Below are 20104 nucleotides of genomic sequence, written 5' to 3' on the forward strand. Positions count from 1 at the left end.
CCACTGTTATTTTTTACTATTATTAATCATAACTACTGCTAGAATTTAATGGAGAATCAATGGGAATTCCTGTCATTAAATTCTTGTGCATTACATTCAGAGAATGTAGATCATATAGAATGGGGAGGAGGGGTCCCCCTTTCAGGACTAAGGAATTCAAAGCTCACTGGATCTCTAATCTGTTGTCTTTCTGATAGTAGACATTTTTAGTAAGATGTTGATATCAGTGCAGTGTTTGTTTACATTTAGATGTTAAAAAAGAGTAAGACTCATTTTTTAATGTGTGGTTTTTTTTTTCAGCTAATGAAGTTGCTTGGATGGACTCATTGTGCAACTTTCACTGCAAATTGGCTTCCTGTCATGTATCCACCTGATTATTGTGTATTCTAGAGAATCGAAAATTGTAAAATTAAAATGATTTTATATGGGACAGGATAGGAAAAGAGAAATTTGACTTTTTATTCGAACGCATGTTTTCATTACTGAATGCTGATTATTAAATTGTGTGTATTTATCAGTAAAGGCACCTGAGTATGGCTTAATACCTGTTAACCTAACTCCTGTCATCAGGGAGTTTCCTTATTGTGCATCCCATTGCTGGCAATGGATGTGCCAGAACTGCCAACATTGAGGATTTGGAATTAGTTTGGGAAGAATTACTGCATGCATGTTAGGTTCTGAATTGTTACTTTTAACTGCAAACCTGTAAAAGTTCTGTATTTTTTACGGTACACTGAATTTTAACATGTTTGATCTTAATTTCAATTGTATGAAGGCCTTAAAGCTACTTCAAGAGTAGCTACAATCTTACTTATTAGATGAAAGTAATGTACACCTGTATTGTTTGCAAGAGTTTACATTTAATGTTTTTAAGAAAAATTCAACCTCTCAAACTGTTACAATGTTTCTCAGAATTGCTGATGCATAGTACTCTTGTAAATCTTCTTTTTGGAGTGATTTCAGGCAAACTCAGAAATCCCGGTGAAGCTGGGGATGTAGGACAGGCTGATACATGTATAAAAGTGCCAGACAGTTACATCTTGATCAGATACTGTAAAGCTATACATAGATGTTTATTAATGTTAAAAATATAAAACACAGCAGAATAAATGTGCAAAGTTGAAGATCAAAAAACCACCATGTTCACCCTGATACTTTAAAACATTTTTATAATTAATAAAAATAATGAAGCTAAAAATTGTATTGGTTTCTGGATGAGTACATAAATAAAACTTGCTGAAAGAAAGCAGCTCACAAACAACAGAGGTTCAGTGCAGCCCAGAAGATCAATGTTTTTTGTTAAAGCCTTCTTACTAACATTGTTCCTTCAGTGGAGGGGAATTGGTCAGTTTGAACAGATCGTATGTATCAACCAGAGACAAATTGCTGTATCTTTTGCCTTGCTGGTTTTTCCATACTTGCAGTGCAAAACTTAGATGCAACTGCAACTTTTCAACCATAAATGCACAGAAGGTGCAACATAATCCTGGAAAGCATTCCAAACTGTGAGGTGCTGCCACTAAATCAAGATCAGTAATAGTTCTCTCTTTAATTCTCTCTTACTGTGGCTTTAAGCAGCTTGACATTTGATTCTGGAAATTCTGCTAAAATGGTTGTATTAAATATATTGCAAACTTTTTCCAAAAATTCATAGTCTGTACTGAATCTGAACTTATTTGCCCATAGTAATACTGTTCCTGGCTTACAAAAGTGCACCATTGTTGCTAGCAGGGGGTCCAGAGCTGCATGATGGTACACAACATCAGTTGCCAGTATGAAATCATAATGGTAAGTTGATACAGGAAAGTCTTCATTGAGGCCTTCTCCCCATACCAGTTTTCTCACTTCAGGTTTGTGCATATTCAAGTTCTTCGTATTTCTTGAAATATTATATGAGAGATTTTCAAGAACTTCAGGCAAATCAGTAGCTGTAACGTGAGCTCCTAAAGAAAGCATGAGTTTGTTTAAATTCACAAAATCACTAAGGTTGGGAGAGACCTTCAAGATCATCTGTCCAACCATGAACCCAGCACCACCATAACCACCCGTAAACCATATCCCCAAGTCCCACATCCAGACGCCTTTTGGATGCTTCCAGAGACAGTGATTCCACCACCTCCCTGGTCAACTTATTCGAATGCCTAACCACCCTTTCTGTAAAATAAAAAAAATTTTCTGATATCAAATCTGAACTGCCTTGGCACAACTAATGGCTATTTCCTCTCATCCTTTCACTTGAGAGAGGGCAAAATTCATAGGCATGTAGTTGAACTTGTATAAAACTTAATCTACATAACTGGTCCAGCCTCCCCCTCCCCAATAACTAGGGTAGTTACTTAGTTAACAAAACAGTATTTTACAATAATTTTCATTAAAAAAAAAAAGAAAAAACCCAAAAAACAGTGGCGAAGTTTACTTCAACTGTTGTTTCATTGCCTTAAATTCACAAGGGCAGAGCTAGATCATCTTTCACTAGAAATCCAAAAGGAAATACAAATTTACCAACCTAAGATACAGGCCACAATGGAAAGCAAGCCTGTTCCAGCACCAATTTCCAAAACTTTTTTGTCTTTGAGGTTGAATTGTTCTTGATTTGATTCCAGATATTGAGATAAAGCCAGTGCCTAAAATGGTTAACACATATCCATAAGAGGGTAACAGCTAAGTTGCACAAAAATTCATTAGATGTTTTTATACAAGGGTGTTGTTTTTTTTTAGTATAACGAGCAACACTGAAAGGTATAACAAAAATGTAATATGGGAAGAATTGTGATGTATCCTGGTTTTTTTATATATAAAAAAAATTAAAGCAGTTTATTTTTAGTTTTAAGTTTATGTGATATGGATTTACTACACACTTCTGCATGAGTCCTCTGCCAGCTCAAGACAGAATCACAGAATAAGCTGAGTTGGAAGGGACCCACAGGGATAGGCAGTGTTAAGATGTGAACCATACAGTCAGAACAGCAAAGTTTAACAATATGTAGAAAGTAATGTTCTGGTTTATTATCACAAGTGTTATGCTATACTATCACTATCATAAAGTAAATTCAGGCTTCAGCAGAGATTTTTTGAAAACTTTTTTTGTTACAATTTTTTTAGCAAACAAAATATTAAAAATTGGTTATTTACAAACTCAACACTTGTTTATTGATAGTAGTATAACCGTTGGAAAAAAGCCAAACAACACTGTATGGAAATATTATCAGGCCTTCATAAAGATTTTGTCAGTTAGTAGAATATAAATGGGCTGTTTATAAACAACATGAACTGATGCCAAAGAAACTGTCTTCCCCCTTTTGCTTCTCTTCTTTAGAATTGTATTACTGTTTTAACTCTTGTGCTTTTCATAATGCAACACTGTCTACCTGCTCTGGGAAAGCTGACAGCTAATGAATCACCAGTCCAATTTGTGCAACCTCTCAATTTTCTTGGAGAGTTTACCATCTGCATTCTGACACTTGATTAATGTGTGAATTGACGATCTGACATTTCAAAATAAGATACTGTTTCACCCACCCATATGCTCTCTATTGTTTTGAAATTGTCTGCCATTTTTTTGTGAGCTTTTTAAATAAATGTGGATCTGAAAAAGTTTGAAATCCTAATTTTCATGTCTTTATCAGTTGACCCGCTCTTCCCTCAAAGGCTGTTTTCTTAGACTGCATAAAATCCTGGTTTTAAGAGCAGGAGAAGCAGAGACTGAAGAACTGCTTACAAGTATGATTTTCCATACTGTAATGAAACTGTTCCAGCCTTTTCTTTAAAATAAGTATATTTAATCATTATAACATCCTTTACTTATTTAATCTCTCACAGTTTTCTTTTTCAGCCTCCTTTTTATACTGCTGATTATTTACTTCCCAGCGGTGACTGATTGGAAGCATGGAGGAAGCGGAATGTTTCTTCCTGAGTTCCCTTACTGAGTTTTTTTTCAATCCCTACATCCAATGTACAAAACCTTTGGTGCTGTAGTCCTTTTGGCATGAACTGACAAATTACCCTAAGGCAGAGCTTTTTGCTGAAGGACTTAATTCTGCATATTGAAGGGAAACTTCCGTTGTCAGAAGCATCATCTAAGAAAGCTTCCTTAATATTTGTGTGCTGCTGTCCTGTCCTGGTTTGCTGTTGTGTTACGTCAGCTTTCTGTGTGTGGTCTTGTGTACTCACCCCTGGCCATACCACAGCTCCAAAGTGTTCTATGGACTCCTGAATGACAATCTGGTGGCCAGCGTACGTGTAGTGCTCCTTATCAAAGTAGTGTGAAACTTTAGGAACCCAGTTCTGCAGTATTTTAAGAGTTACTGGTGAGCCTGTGAGAGAAAAGTTAAGATTTCATGTGTTTGTGAGCAACTTGTTAAAGGGTAAAAAGTATTTTACAAAAACAGTATGTGTGGGCACATGGACTAGAAAAGTTCTCGGGACATTGGTCTTGAGTCATAGAATTGTTAAGGTTGGGAAAGATCTCGAAGATCACCAAATCCAACCATTAACCAACCCAGCACCACTATGTTCATCACTAAAATGTGTCCCCAAATGCCACATCTATGCATCTTTTGAACACTTCTGTGGGTGGTGATTCCACCACTTCCCTGAGCAGCCTGTTCCAATGCCTGACCACCCCTTCAGTGAAGACTAGTTGCTGTCCAAAAACAAGACAGTCTGGCTGGCCAGGGAGTGAAAGGAACAATGGTCATTTCCTGCCATTCTAGGTGTTCAAATGAGCAATTTAGAGATAGAAATGAGCCTTTTAGGAAAAGCTAACAATTCAAATATAAAACTCGTATATGGAATATAAAATTATATTCCATATAATATCAGCTAGAAGACTTTCAGGACCAAGTTAGCTTGTATTTCGGTGTTTGTGCTGTAGAGTTTGTGAGGCCAGCAGCTCCAGAACAGCAAGCTGCTTTTTACATAAGGACTTGGGATTTGCATTTCACATTGAAGAAAACCTAACACTTAGTGGTTGTTTTTTAAGCATCCTTCCACAGAAGGAGGGTTGTAAGACACTTTTATGTTGACATACACAATGTGATTCAGCTAGTCAGTGCTACAGTTGTCCTAGGCTGTCTCATCATAGCAAGGAGGCTTGTGGGTGAAGTTTTTCAGATCTGTGCTGAACTGTTCCATCTGATGTCACTGAAAACAAGGACACTATTCTGAATGACTGAACTTTTGTTGGAAGCCTGTTAGCAGGATATGTGTAGAATTAACTGCAAGGGAAAATTTTGCTCTGGCTTGCAGGAATTTTAATTGATGCCCGCCTGGAATCCTTGGTAGCTGTTGGAGCAATTTAGCCTGTTGAAATTTGTAATACCACAGCTTTAACAGTGCCAGCCCAATCAATGCATATTATAGCCGTATCTCTGATTGTAATTGAGAAATAATTCTTAGATGTCTAAGTAAAATCCAAAGACCTTTTTAAATATATATCTTAATTATGGCAATGGGGTATTTTTGTAGATTTGATCTGATAATATGTGCAAACATAAGGGGAAATAGTGGGGAAAATTGGATATCAAAGGAAAAGGGACATGATGACATCTACTGTATTTGAAGACTGACAAAAATCAAAATATGATATGCTAGCATGCCATAGCAATTGCAGTATTTAAATTGGATTAAACCTGTGTTGGATTCTACATGCTTGGAGCTGCAAGTGCGGTTTTCAGAGTCACACTGCTCTTCGCAGGTTTCTTCTTCCTTGGATTGGCAGTCCATTGTTCCTTCAGTTTTGTTGGGGAATGGTGGCTGCTGTGCAGAGATCATGGCAAAAGAGCTGAAATAGAATGGGAAAAGTAATACTATAAAATCTTGCAGGCACTCTCTTCATATGAAATATGACTGGAAAAGGAGATTGAGTAGTTTGGGTGGGCTTTGGTGGCTTTTTGGTTTTTTTTTTCCAGTGTTGGATTGAAGGGACAGGATGAAATGTGACAGCCCCACTCCACTGGGTGGTACAAGCAGTTTCTGGAAATGTAGTAATGCTATCAGAATTTTTATTAATATCTCATTTATCATTTTTATTATTGTGTTTATTTTATCGTTTATGCAGAAGCTTGACATTATGTCACTGAATTGATACCACTAGTCAGTCTGAAAATTGAGCTACTCTTATCAGTTGAAGCAATAGCTGAGAAAAAAACCTGTCTTTTCATGTCTGTGACTTTTTAGCTGTGTAATTTACTATTTTCAAGAAACTTGGGACTTATGATTCCAGAGATAAAACTGTTTCATTTGCTGCAGCCAGTGCTCTTGATTTTGTCTCCTTGCATAGCGTTGCCTTCTCTTCTCTGTCTTTTCCTGCAGAACAGCTAATTCAGTTACACTGAAATGCAAGTGAACTGCAGAGTATGCAGATGGCAGTCAGGAAATCATTGCAGTGAGAAGATTGAATCCATGAAGCTTTTTGGATAACTCTGTTATGAATGACTGTGCCTCCTCAGTGTACAGGCAGCACCCAACCTAAGAAGGAGCTGCTTGATACCAGCTAACATCAATAAAAGCAGGAACAGGACTTGATGTAGATTTACTTGGGGAGAAATAGGTCAGTGGAATTTTTTGCTTGACTAGAGTTTTCTTCAGTGAAGCATCTATGTATATGCATATATCTGTGAGTGTGTGGAGGTACATATAGATAGCTGTAGATATATACACAGACGCATCTATATTTAAAGAGCAAAAGGTTCAGGACTTGCTCTGGCCAGAGGCTGTACAAGTTCACCTTTGCCACATAACATGATGTCTGGAGTGAGCTATCTTTTTATCCAGGATAAAAACATTTGTCCATTTTGCTCATTCTTGAGACCACATATTTGCTCTTTCCAGCCACAGGCACTGCAGACAAAGTGTTGTATCATTTGTTTGGGTTGCATCATACTGCAGGAGGCTGGTTTAGATATCCTGGCTGGAAAGGAGTAAATCTTTGCCAATGGCCAAGAGGTTTAGCAATGCCTGCAGGTAGTTTTTTAAGGAGCAGTGTGACTGCTGACTTACGTGGGTGATTTAATTTGCACATGATATTGACACCATTACAGTTCTACTGATACCTGATACATTCCTTATATCAGCTGCTGTGTTTATTCACAAGGACGTGATTTCTGTTCTAATTCCACTGACACTGCATTTGCTCAGTCTTGGCACTGATTTTGTACTCTTACAGAAAAGAGTGCTTTAAAGTGCTTTAAATCGATTTCTGCAGGTTTTTTTTTTTTTTTTTTTTCTTCAGAGGGTCTCCATCTGGCTAGTAACAAGATCTGGCTTTCCCCCATTGTGTGTGATTCGAGGTACGATGATGGTAGGTAAGAGACTGAAGTTAATGGTGCAGTTACTGCATTTCCTGACATGAGTGAGGGCATCCATGTTCACATTCCACGTGTGACAGTGTGCCTTCTTCCAACAGCAATGATTTCTCATTTAATCAAAAATAGGCTTCTGGACTTGAGCAATGGCTCCTTTTCATGCCTTAAGCTAGAATAAAATCTGTTCATATTCTAATGTTCTAGGAAATCTCTGTGAAAATATTTTCAGACTTGTGCAATTGGGAGGGTACATAATGAAAAGAGAAGAATCTGTCAGAAATGGTGATGGCTACAGCTGGGAAGCATTTGGTTGAAGATATAGTCTTCTGAACATTTTATATTGAAACATGCAGAGCACTACATTCTCATATTTGGGGCTTTTTGGGTGAGTATTTTGTTTGTTTTGGTGAGGTTTTTTGTAAGGCTCTTTTGCATGACATTTGTGCTATTTAAGTGAAAAAGCCAATCCTGGAACTAAAAAGCAGGAGAAAACTTTACCTTGTCCAGTACTCTACTGTTTATAAAACCAGAAGGCTCATTGAATGAGTAAACTGTTAATTTGTCAGTTTGGGTGGAAAGTGATCCCCCTGTATTTTTTTTCCGTGCTTAAACAAGTTCTTACTACAACAGGCCAAAATTTCAGTTGGCTGTGGGTGAATTCCAGAAAATAGCTTGGAATCATGCTTAATAACTACAAATTTGTCAATCATCTATTAAGTGCCTACAGCAAATAAAATTGTATCTCTGATCCTGATATGTATGTATACCCTATTATCATTCAGAGCTCTAACTTGATTAGACTTGTTATGTTACATTTTCAAATTAAAAATTGTTATGCTTTCCCTCACTTTGTCCTTTGAGTTCCCCTAAAATGGGAATCTGCTTAAATATTTATAAAAAAATTTTGCTGGTTTTACTAAATCCCTTAAAATGATCATGAGGCCTCAAATCCGCACCAGTGGTTACCCTGCTGCTGGTGTGGTCCTTAAGTCCATCAGTTACCTGGGTTCTTAGGTGGTGATTTGGGGGGATAAACACTATGCACTCTCTGTTTGTATGTCACCTGACACACTGGGCTCTGGTTTATGGCTGGAGCTTCTAGATGCTATAATAATATCTTGTAGAGGTTTAGCTTTTGCTAAACAGAAAGGAGTTTATAAGTGTGTATATATGGATATATACGCACATTTATTCTACTGCCATAATTATTCAATTATACATTTCATAGGAGTTATAAGTAAGGTTTTTTTTAGCTGCAAACTACAGGACAGCTTTAGCCTTATAAAACCAAGAATTCAAGTATATTAGTGTCTTGGCCTTAATGATGTACAGCTTTATTTATCATTTTAAATGACAAACTGTTCATGAAGACTACAGGCACAAGTGGGTATTGAGAAGCTGTTTGCAAATAGGTAATGTTTGCATTATTGCATTCTCTATGTGTAATATGTTCAAGTTGCTGCTGCGTTCCTAGAATTACAAAAAAACCCCATTTCTCCCTGTTTTGACATTTTTCTGATCCATATTTTACTGAAAATTATATATCTCTAAAAGAATTTTAGTTTGATGACGTTGCAAGCAAAATCTGTTCCCTTAGAAAATATTGGCTCTTTCTGAATATTAGCAACTAGGTTTTTTTCCAAATTAGTCATGTTGGGAAATAATTATCTAAATTCTTTCAGCGTTTTTAAACCAGTATTGACTTCATTAATAGTCTTAAGCTGTCGTGAACAAAACTTAGAAAATCACATTTGATTTCTTCAGAACCTAAGGAAGAAAGAATAATTCACAAAACTATACCTATTTGACAATATTACATAAAATTAACAAGGTAATGAAACAGGGGCAAATTGTAAGATGATGATAAACCTTAAGGTAACAGTTTATCCCCTGTAAGAATAAACTTTGTGCCTCTTAAACTGCTGAAATCGATGCTCAGAAAGAGCTTTTAATATCCAGCTACGTGGCCAAAAAAAAGTAGGTTAGTGAGCAGTGCTATGTCTCTGGGTCTTCAGCTGTAAACACAACTCTGCTGAAATGTGTTTCATCTCAGCACAGACTTGCACAGTGTACTCTGGGTTAGTCTGAAATATTTGGGCAAAAGCCAATTTCATTTGCTTACATGGAGAATGCAATTGCAGTCTGTTGGTTGCAAGATCGGGCTTAACCATACACTTACCATATGTTAACATCTGTTTCTTAGAGCTCATGCAATTTTCTCATGTTATCATGCACTAGATTAAAAAAAAACCCACCAACAATATAAATGGTAGGAAATAAAGGAAATGTCAACGCTAGGAACATCACTACAGTAAATCTATGTGACATTTGAATCTCCAAGGTAAATGCACCCAAATACCCCAAGCTAGTGACCGTCACTCTGCACGAAACAGAGAGCTGGATTCTGTTGGCTCACAGAGCTGACCTGAATGAAATACAAGAATTCAGACAAAGGTATTTCTGTTGTTAGTTAGCAGGGAACACAAAGGCATGTCAGGCGAGGTTAGCTGGGCAGCTGTGTGGGTACCTGATGTGGCAGAGGCCACGGGAAGTTTCCTGTGGGTGGATGCACGCTCCAGAGGTTTTTATACAGGCGTGCACCTGAAAAGAATAACTTTCCCCTCCAGCCAGTCGGATTGCAGGTTATTTAGAGTAACATTACCAGGCAGTGCTCGAAGAACTTACCATGTTACACTTAAGTCTTCCACATGTGCAGTACAAAATCAAAACTCTTTTAGACTTTGAAGTCCCAAGCATACAAACCTTTCTTGGCTCCTCCAGACTCTGGTTCTGTTTTTGCAGATGACGCGTTCCCTGTGTTCGCCTTACATCAGCAGAGCTGAACCATGCAAGCAACTTACTGTGGGCAAACTAGCACATAAATAATGAGTGTGGCCACTTGGCAGCAGCCCAAGCATAGGGGAAAGGTCATGAAGCTCCCACTACCAGGAAAAGGTCAAGTCTTCCTTGCCCTGCTGAATGTCTGGCTGGGGAAGCTGTGGGTACCCTCCTCATCCTGAGTCACAGACAGTATGGGGAAGTGTCAGTCCTAAGGAAAAAACAACTTTCTCATCATCTTCAGTGCAGGTCATATCCAGTGCAAGAGGGTGCAAAACAAGTGGAAATCATGAAAATCCCACTTTCATCAGAAGATCTTCCAGCTGATTGTTTTAAAACAGATGGATGTCATAGATGTTGAAGATGAACCAGATGTGTATTCCTTACACATCTCAAGAATTGGAGAGGTTTATATTCCCATTTTTCTTTTGCTGCCCTTCTGCCCTCCCTTCTCCTTATTTGCAAAGATTCTGCCAGAAGAAATTCAATCCCATTAGAGGACAGAAAAATTTAAAAGCTACTTTGAAAGTCAAAAAGCTAGAAAATAACCCCTGGATAATAAATGAAGAGCTGAAGGCTGGCGAAAGAAATGGGGGAGGCAGAAGGAATGCAGATTTTTAACTCAATTTATAGGTGTTTTCATTTTGGAGTGAACAGCTTTTGAATTCGGGCAATGCTCTTCTGAGGAGTGGCAAAGGTAAAAGACGAACCTTTTGTGTCACGGCAGCTGTTCCATGTGTGGGCTGCTGTGTGTCTCTAGGAGTCACACCAAGGACAGAAAACACTTGGCTCCACATTCAAATGCTCATCAGTTTATTTCCTCTGAAATTTGATAGTTAAAAGATACTTTTTAATTTATACTTGGGAACTAGTATTAAGATACTGACCGTATTAAGTTGATATTGTAAACATTGCATTCCACAGACCTGCCTGACTTTACAAGTAGTGCAAGTGAGTGGTCCTGAGGTAGGTCAGTAGCTGTTATTGGAAATATGAAGATAAGCTGCTGTTGGAATGACTGCCATGGCTTTTTTAAGACGTGGTCTTTTGAGCAGGCATGTTCCCACTGTCATGTTTATTGTATTTGTCACCAGGGGTGAATGTAGCTCCGACTGGTGCTGCTGTCAAAGTTCTGTCCTAAGCTTTGGAATGGGGCTGGTGCTGGACATAAACAGTTTATTTGTTAAATGAAATCAGAGGAATTGGCTTACTCTGTGTTGTGTCTCTTGTAGCAAGGATAGCAACTGTAGGGACAGTGTTACCAGCTTATTTATGAATCATGCAGGCATGGCTTCATTTTTTTTTATAACTCATGGAGGAATCAGCACTGATACTCTGAATTGTAGCTTTTGTTGACATACATTTACTATATAATTTCTGTAAATACTTCTGGTTCCACACTCAACCTCCAATTATTTCTTGTTTAACATTGAAAATGAGTGTTGTCTGGACGGGTAGCCCCATGGAATTAAAATTTCTCCAGACTCCTGTGAATGGGCAGGCTGAGGGCATTACATCACCTCAGTTCTATGTGTAAAAGGGCATTTTTCGGTTATTAGTTCAACGTCCAGTTCCACAAAGCTCTGACTTATTTGGTTGGCTTTTCTGTTTCTCTAAACACTCATGGGAATTTTGCCATTTAGACCATTGGTGGAAGACAAAATGCAACAGGCTGCCAAATGTGATCAAGTAAAGCAAACTTCAAGTATTTTTAGAATGTGTGTATTTTAATGTGAATTGTGTAGCTTGCATAGGTTTGGGGGGTGTGTTAAGTCTGGTAATGTGAAACCTAATTGGTAGTGTGGGTCTTTTTCCCATTTAGTGCTATTAAACTATCAGGAAAGCTGGGAAGAGTATTTTTCCTGGCTCTGTCACTGAACTCAGCAGTAGCATTCTCTTCAGCGTATAGGCAGAGTAAAATTGTATTCATATTATTGGATTATAGATTACAGTGTTTCAATTTTAGAACAAATTTAAAAGTTCCTCTGCTGTTAACAATAGCAATTACAGCATAAAAGTGGTGTAAAACTATTAAAATTTAAATGATTGTGATAAACAGGGATTACAGTCATTTACAGTCATTTAACACATCAGGAGCAAGAAGCCTGCCAGATTTGTGCCAAAAGACAGCAAAATCAAGCCAGAAAGGTTAAATTATATTCTTGTCAGTTAAATTGATAACCACAGATGAACAGGACCAGGTGGTAATTACTCAGAACTCCACAGTGGTATTACCAGCTCCACACCAAAATGTCGTGCCTGCATCTGAAAGTAGGCTTGATACCCAAGCACAGGAAATTGTACAAATGTGAGGTGTATTTCTAAGGGGGTCTTGGAGACATATAGGGAGCAGTGGGGCAAGTGCTAGTTAAACTGAGAGGAACAGCAGGGCTGGTGATAAATAAGAGGTACAGAAGGTTTTGTGTGTTCTTTGACAGTGTCTACAAAGATGTCATGGATGGTCCTCCAGTTTACAGCGTCCAGGGCTTTCCACAGGCTTTTCATAGGTCACTCACTAAAGATCCATACAGAAATTGAGTTTTGTTGGGAGAAGGTGTTTTATCTTTTGTTTTAATAATTTGACAGCTAGGAGGCAATAAATGGTCAGGTTTCCAATGACCCAGGAGGAACTGTGCTGCTGAGTGTATTCCTAAAAGCTAGTGGAAAATAATGTGGTGACAATAATGTAGAATTATTCAAGACAGTGAAAAGCAAAATAAGCTGCAGAGTTCCAGAAGGATCTCTGGCATGTTATGAGAGGTGATAATGTGATAAATGAAATTCAGTGCTGACAAGTACCACATAATACACAGTCTCTAACTCAGTACCACCTAGGAAAGAGATTATAATGGCACCAGAGACAGCTATATATCACAGCTATATACCTGTAAAACCACATCAGTAATCAAAAACACAAAGGGATTGTTGCATTTTTATAAGGAAATGGGAAAAAAAACAACCAACCAACTAACCAACCAAACAAAAACAGTGAAAATGGAACACTGTTTTTTCTGGTATAGGAATTCAGACATTGTCTCCTATTTTCAGTGTGCCATGAATCTTTAATTAAAACATTCATGGTCTTGGAGCTTCTGCAGGATTTGTGGGAGGGCCTGGGTGGCCTGGTGAATGACTGATGAAAAATGGCAGGCTCACACTTCTAGAGCAGATTCTCCTAATTCTTATTGCTGGAGACATCTGTCAGCAACCAGCTAAGTGTCTACAGCATGGTCTTGGCATGGTCTGCTGAAGTATAAACAACTGCAAGGTGAATTTATTCCAGGTTGGCATCCCTGACAGGGAAACACCAGTGAAATACGTCACAGGAATTAAGGGATATTTCTCTAGGAAGATGACACAGCCGACAGCTCAGCTGAGGTGCCTTTATAACAAAGCAGGCAGCATGGAAAACAGATGGGAGGAGTTGGAAGCCACTGTGCTGCTGAAAATCTGTGACCTAGTTGCCACTACTGGAACTTGGTGGGATGAATCCCATGACTGGAGTACAACTGTTGATGGATACAGGCTGTTCAGAAGGCACAGGGGAGAAAGGAGAGGTGGGGGGCCTGCCCTCTACACCAAGAGCTGCACTGAGTGTGGAGAGTTGTCTCTGAAGAACAGCCATGAGCAGGTCAAAAGCCTGGGATGAGAACCAGAGACCAAGGCAGCAAAGATAAAGTCATGTTGGTGCCTACAGGCCCCAGATTAAGGGGAGCTATTATTGAAGCCTTCTTGCTTCAGCTACAGGAGGCACTGTGCTCACAGGGGAGACTTGAATCACTCTGAAATCTGCTGGGAAAGTTGCACGGTGGCTCTAGGCAATCGAGGAGACTCCTGGAATGCATGCAGGATAATTTCCTGACACAGCCCTACCAGAGGGGATGTAATACTGGACCTGATGGTCACCCACACAAGCAGGCTATTCTGGGATGTCGATCACTGCAGCCCAGGCTGCCTCCAATATTATGTGCTGGTGGAGTTTGCAGTCTTAAGAGATATGGGTCAAGTGAGGAATAAAGTTAGGCCTCTGAACTTTAAGAAAGCAAACTTCAGGAAAGCCAACTTTCAGCTCCCCAAGGAGGTAGCAAATAGGACCTTCTGTGAAAGTGTCCTCAGGAGCAAGAAAGCAGTACAGACCTGGTAGATCTTTAGGGACACTTTCCACAGAGTGCAAGTGATTGTGCTTCCCAGGAGCAATCAATCAGGCAAAGAAGGCAAGAGACTAGCATAGCTGAGTTGGGACATGCTGGTTAAACTAAAGGGCAAGAAGGAAATGCATGGGCAGTGGAAGCAAGGGTAGGTGTCCTGGGAAGAGCATAGGGGCACAGTCTGTCAGTGTAGGGGTGTGGTGAGGAAGGCTGAGGCAAAGCTGGAGCCCAGCTTGGCAAGGGATGCAAAGAACAAGAAGGGGCCCTACAGATATCTCAGCCAGAAAAGGAAAAAAGAAACTGTACCACTCATGCCAAGCAAGGCTGACACACTGGTAAGAGCAGCTGAAGAGAAGGCTCAGGTGCTCAACAATGTTTCTGCCTCAGTCGTCACTGACAGCCTCTCTTCCCACACCTCTTGAGTGAGTGGACCACAAGACAGGAGCTAGGGAGCAATGTGCTTCCCACTGTTAGCAAAGATCAGGTTCATGACCACATGAGGAATCTGATTGTCCGGGAGTCTGTGGGATCCCAGGAGTTGCATCCCAGAGTCCTGATGGAATTGGCTGATGTAGTTGCCAAGCCACTCCCCATGATACTTGAAAAGTCAGATGAAGTTCCAGCTGACTGGGAAAAGGGATACAAAGTATCCATCTTTAAAAAGGGTAGAAAGGAGGACCCGGGGAACTACCAACCTGACAGCCTCACCTCTGTGCCTGGGAAAATCATGGAGCAGATCCCTCCTAGAAGCTGTGCTGAGGCACATGGAGAACAGGGAGGTGACTGGAGACAGCCAGCACAGCTTCACCAAGGGCAAGTCCTGCCTGATCAACCCAGTGGCCTTCTATGATGGAGTGACTACATCAGTGGATAAGGGAAGAGCTACAGATGTCATTTATCTGAACTATGGTAAAACCTCTGACAGGGACCCCAGTAACAACCTTTTCTGAATTGGAGAGAGGTGGATTTTTTGGGTGAATTTTTCTGTGGCCGAGGAATTGGTTGGATGGTCACATGCAGAGAGTAATGGTCAATGGCTCAAAGTTCAGATGGAGATTGGTGACAAGTGGAGTCCCTCAGGGGTCTGTACTGGGACCAGTGTTATTTAATGTCTTCATTAATGACATAGACAAAGGGACTGAGTACACCCTCAGGAAATTTGCAGATGTCACCAAGCAGAGTGGTGCTGTTGACACACCTGAAGGATGTGATGCCGTCCAGAGGGACCTGGACAAGCTCGAGAAGTGGGCCCATGGGAATCTCATGAGGTTTAACAAGACCAAATGCAAGGTGCTGCACCTGTGTCGGGGCAACCCCTGTTGCCAATACGTGCTGGGGGATGGACAGATCCCCATCTATGGAAACATTCAAGGTCAGGTTGGATGGGGCTCTGAGCAACCTGATCTAGTTCAGGATGGCCTGCTCATTGCAAGAGGGATTGCACTAGATGACCTTTAAAGGTCATCCCTTCCAACCTAAAGCATTCTATGATCTTCAGTGTTCGGCATTTTTTTTCCAATTCATTATGGCTGTGGAATGAATTCTCAGCTTAAGGTCACTAATACCCAAAGTTAATTCTGGTGGCCTTCCTGAATAAGGGCAGTGAAAGGTGTAGGATAACACTGAATATGAACCTCAAACCAAACACACTGTTTTCATAATTTTTAAAATAAGAAATCCATTTTCCTTGGTAGATACCTTCTTTTGCTTGCCTGGGTCAGGGATGGTGACTCAACCACTTCACTGGGCAGCCTGTCTCAGTGCTTGACAAAAACTTTATTTTTTTTCTTTAGTTGATTCAATGTTTCATGTTAATCAGGCTTAGCCTTATTTGCACATACAATGAGATGACACACATCTCAAAGAGGGGAGTAAAGCTGAGTGTTGCTAGGCAAGTAACCTGGAACAAGTTGCCCAGAGAAGTTGTGGATGTCCCCTCCCCCCACCCCAGAGGTGTTCAATGCCAGGCTGGATGTGGCTCTGAGCAACGTGGTCTAGTGGAAGGTGTCCCTGCCCATGGTAAAGGGGTGGGAACTAGATGATCTTTGGGTCCCTTCCAACCCAAACCATTCTGTGATTCTAAGTAATTATTTTAAATTGTGCTGACACAAAGGGGATTTTCATGTTCAGGAGCATGGAAGAGTGAAGAAATGCTCCAAGATTTTATGCTGAGAAGAGGGACATCGGGCTGTGCCCACCTTGTCACCAGCTCCTGACTGCTGCTGGCTGTGTATTGTGCATTTAATGCCTGCTCTGTCCTTCCCTGGCAGTGCAAGCACTGCAGCTCATTAGCAAAGCTGTTGAGGAAACCAGTGCTGCATCACTTGGATTTATTGCAAGAGCCAAGATGGTGAGGAATGGGACTCTAAACTGAGGATTTATTTCCATAATCTAACCTTCCTCTGTAACTTATGCTGCTCTGGATTAGCCTAAAGAGCCTCATTCATGTGATGATAGATGTGTTCTGTACCTTCTGTGCCCGTCTATGTTGTCTATTGAACCAAGAGCTCTTCCTGTCTTGCAAGAAAAACAAGGGGACAGGTGAGTCAAAATTTTTTGGTGGTCTGAGTAGGACCTTCCTTCACTTTTCTTTAAGTGAAGAGCCCTGGAGTATTGTTTCAGTGCACACTCTAATACCAGAATTAACAGGTTGGTTTCTTTGGTTTTTTTTAATTAGTAATTTCCTTTTTGAGTTTTTTGTCCAGCTTCCATAAGTGTCTGTTACTATAGTAAAGACCATTTAGATGCCACACACTTGCACAGGGAGGTTGGCTAGAGAGGTACAGCTGCAGAGGGAAGGCAGGGAAGGAACAGAGGCACAACCTCTGGCACTGCTGCATGTGAAAAGTGCATTTGACTGTGTGAAGTTGTGGGCAAATCAGATCCTTTGCCCTCATTTTTATATCTTGACAGCAGAGGCAATATAACTTGTCCATGGATTTTTTTTTTTTTTTGACACAGATTAATTCCTGTTTAAAAAAGTCACACACTTCAGCTTCCCTCAGCAGTGAGTTTTGAGGATATATTCAAACCTTCTCTAGTTAATTTTTCAAAATCTGAAGCTGTTTGCCTTATTATTTTAGTTTGAATTTTGTCATTAATCTCAGTTCTCCTCTGTTTTAAATAGGGACAGATTTTTCACCCCTTTCTCATCTACTTATTCATCCCACCTGTTTGGAGAGCTGCTGCTCCCTGCAGAGAGAAGTCACTAAAGCTGAACTTTCATCTGAACTCTCTCAAAGCTCTTCACTGAGGAGCCCCCTGCCTTGCCATGGGGTGTTCTCTTACCTCCTGTGGTCCCTCTACCATTTCTCTGCCGCTTGTCTAGAGAAGGACTCAATGCCATCTGCTATTTTTTCCTAATGGCAAGGAAAGATCTTGAACTAATTCCATGTGGCTTTTTATAGAGCTAAGATTGTGATGGTCTTAATATGCTGAACTGGAAGTTTAGCAGCAGGGGCTGCCCTTACTCAATCTGTTTGGGGCTGGTTACTATATACACAAACAAGGGACCAACTGAAGCTGGCTGTGTCAAGGATGAACACCCCACTCTCAGGGCTACAGGCTTTGGCTGGTTACAGTTACCACCATTAACACTGACAGATAATTTAGCAGCTTACTTTTTTGTTTTTGTTGGGTTGTTTGATTTTTTGTTTTGTTGGGTTTTGGTTGGTTTTGTTTTGGGGTTTTTTTTTGTAGGATATATAATTATCCCCTGTTGTAATAATATTTGCCAAGCAACAAATTCTTCAAGTTCTTATTCAGGTAAAACTGCTGAAGCCAATGAGGGTTTTGTTGTGGTGAGGGTTGATTAAATGGCTGAATAGCAAGAATGAAGGTTCTGATTAATGGTGTCCCACTGAAGATTCTCCTTGCTTCTCTTCCCCTTGTGAGAAATGTGGTGTTTCTCTAGGAGGAAAGTAAGAGTGTATTTAAAGTCATTTCAAATGAATGACTAGTGAGTAGCTCAAGCAATATTATAATGAAGCAATTTGTTTTGCAGCAGGAATAAGTATTCAGAAATCAGACTTTGCAGACTAATACTAGAAGTATTTAAAAAATATTAGATGGAAGAGTCTATTGACTTAGAATCCTGGAATCATTAAGGCTGGAAAAGACCTCTAAGATCGAGTCCAACTGTTAACCCAGCACTGCCAAGCCCACAATTAATCCCTGTGATTTTTAACAAACCTGGACTTGTATGAGCTTCACTATACAGATGCAGAATACAAATACAGTCTGTTTCCTTAACTATTGTGTGTGCAAATCAAAAAATCTAATGCAAATCAAAGCAGGTCTGTGCCTCAATTAGTCCTCAGACTCTTGATGACATTATTGAAACCATAGTGGAAATGTCAGATGGTTACCATAAAGTTCTGTGTCACTGGAGACAGGGGGCTTTTTTGCCTTGGACTGCAAAAAACATATATTTCGTATTTTTTCCCAAGTTTATCTTTAAGAGGGCTCTTCTACATTTGGCATTGTGCTTTTTTAAAAGTTTTTTCTTGCCTCTCCCTTTCTCCATTTATAGAATGAGTTTGTGTGCAAAAGGGATAGTTCTGAAACCTCCAGTTTCACTTGGATTTTATCAAGATCTGTGTGCTGCAGCGTCGTATGTCTGAAAGCTCAGCAGGTTTGTCCAAGCAAGAACTGCAGAATTTAATCCTGAGTCATGAATAATATTTATTTTTAAAAAATCTAATGAGCTCCAGTGTCTATCATCACATTTTTTAGCTGCTGGCTGGAGCTATAAATGGGCTAATAAATTCAGTACAGCCTTATCTGCTGTGTCTTGCTGTGCACCTGCTTCACAGGAAAACCTGTGCTGTCCATCTCTTAGGTAGGAATAGGATGCTGATTTTGGCTCTACAGAAGTTTAAAAGGATTGCAGTCTGGATGTTTAACAAACATCTTCAGTCAGAAGTGATCATTAAGTCCTTCCTAGCTCACTGAAGAGGGAACTGCTGGCAGTGTACCCATCATGATTTCTTTAGGACATCAGAATTAGTTTCTGGTTTTAGTCTGCAGAAGCACAAATTAGAGACATAAATCAAGGTCTGACTGTTTGAAGGGAGAGATTTGGCTTTTTTTTATTTTATTAGAAAGACAGCTGAATCTTAGCTTATTTCCTCAGCTTCACCTACCTTATCAGTGCGTTTTGTGAAGGTGAGAGGCCAGAAGGCCCAGGAACTCAGTGCCAGGGAGGAAGTCAGCCCTGGCAAACCTTTTGTTGTGCCATTGCCTCTGCAGTCATGCAGTGTGCCTGCAGTATGTTAGGAATGGCCCAGAAAAAGCAGAATTACGTTATCTGGAAAGTACCAGTAACACTTAAGGCTATGGAAGATTTGTCTGGCAGCTTTTGTAAGGCTATTCAGAAAAGATATTTTGGGATAGCTATTGCATCAAGGTTAAAATGATTCCCTGCCAGCACCACCAAAAAGATGAAGGGTTACTTTATACATTTCATACCAGTGATGGGCCCCACAAATACTTTGTTGGCCTCCTCCCCTCCCAGGATGTGGTTCCAGGCCTCCATTTTCAAGCCAATTGGTCAAAACCACAATTGCTTTAAAAGCTCTTCGAGGACTGCAATTGCAGCATTGCAGCACAGACAGAAGCTCAGAGGAGGAGTAGCTATGCAGTGTAGGGATTATCTTCAAGTGAAATGTATGCCATGAGTAACCAGATCGTGCCACCGAGCACAGGCTAATCAGCAATCCTGGACAACTACATCTGGTGTTCCAAACCTGGTTTTGTGTCCCTTGCTCATCCTCTTCTCCATCCCAGAGCTCCAGCCTTCCTGCCTGCAAGCTT

The 20104-nt window shown here is 40.1% G+C and overlaps 2 protein-coding genes across 3 annotated transcripts in view; one reads left to right on the top strand and one right to left on the bottom strand.

Annotated features, from left to right (window-relative positions):
- TPP2 (tripeptidyl peptidase 2) overlaps window positions 1-1137 on the top strand; it is a 52934-nt gene extending 51797 nt beyond the window's left edge. For both annotated transcript variants that reach the window (XM_082278620.1, XM_082278621.1), the window contains one exon: window positions 301-1137. In XM_082278620.1, coding sequence (XP_082134746.1) covers window positions 301-390 — 90 coding nt within the window. In that variant the 3' untranslated portion in view covers window positions 391-1137. The remainder of the gene's footprint in view (window positions 1-300) is intronic.
- Window positions 1138-1275: 138 nt separating this feature from the next.
- LOC309570818 (uncharacterized protein) overlaps window positions 1276-20104 on the bottom strand; it is a gene marked incomplete at its 5' end in the record, with an annotated part of 43152 nt that continues 24323 nt past the window's right edge. The window contains 4 exons of the mRNA XM_082277828.1: window positions 1276-1943; window positions 2507-2624; window positions 4171-4313; window positions 5631-5782. Coding sequence (XP_082133954.1) covers window positions 1549-1943; window positions 2507-2624; window positions 4171-4313; window positions 5631-5782 — 808 coding nt within the window. The 3' untranslated portion in view covers window positions 1276-1548. The remainder of the gene's footprint in view (window positions 1944-2506; window positions 2625-4170; window positions 4314-5630; window positions 5783-20104) is intronic.

The sequence above is a fragment of the Coloeus monedula genome (genome assembly GCF_965178545.1).
Source record: "Coloeus monedula genome assembly, chromosome: 3".
In the NCBI taxonomy this organism is placed as follows: Eukaryota; Metazoa; Chordata; class Aves; order Passeriformes; family Corvidae; genus Coloeus; species Coloeus monedula.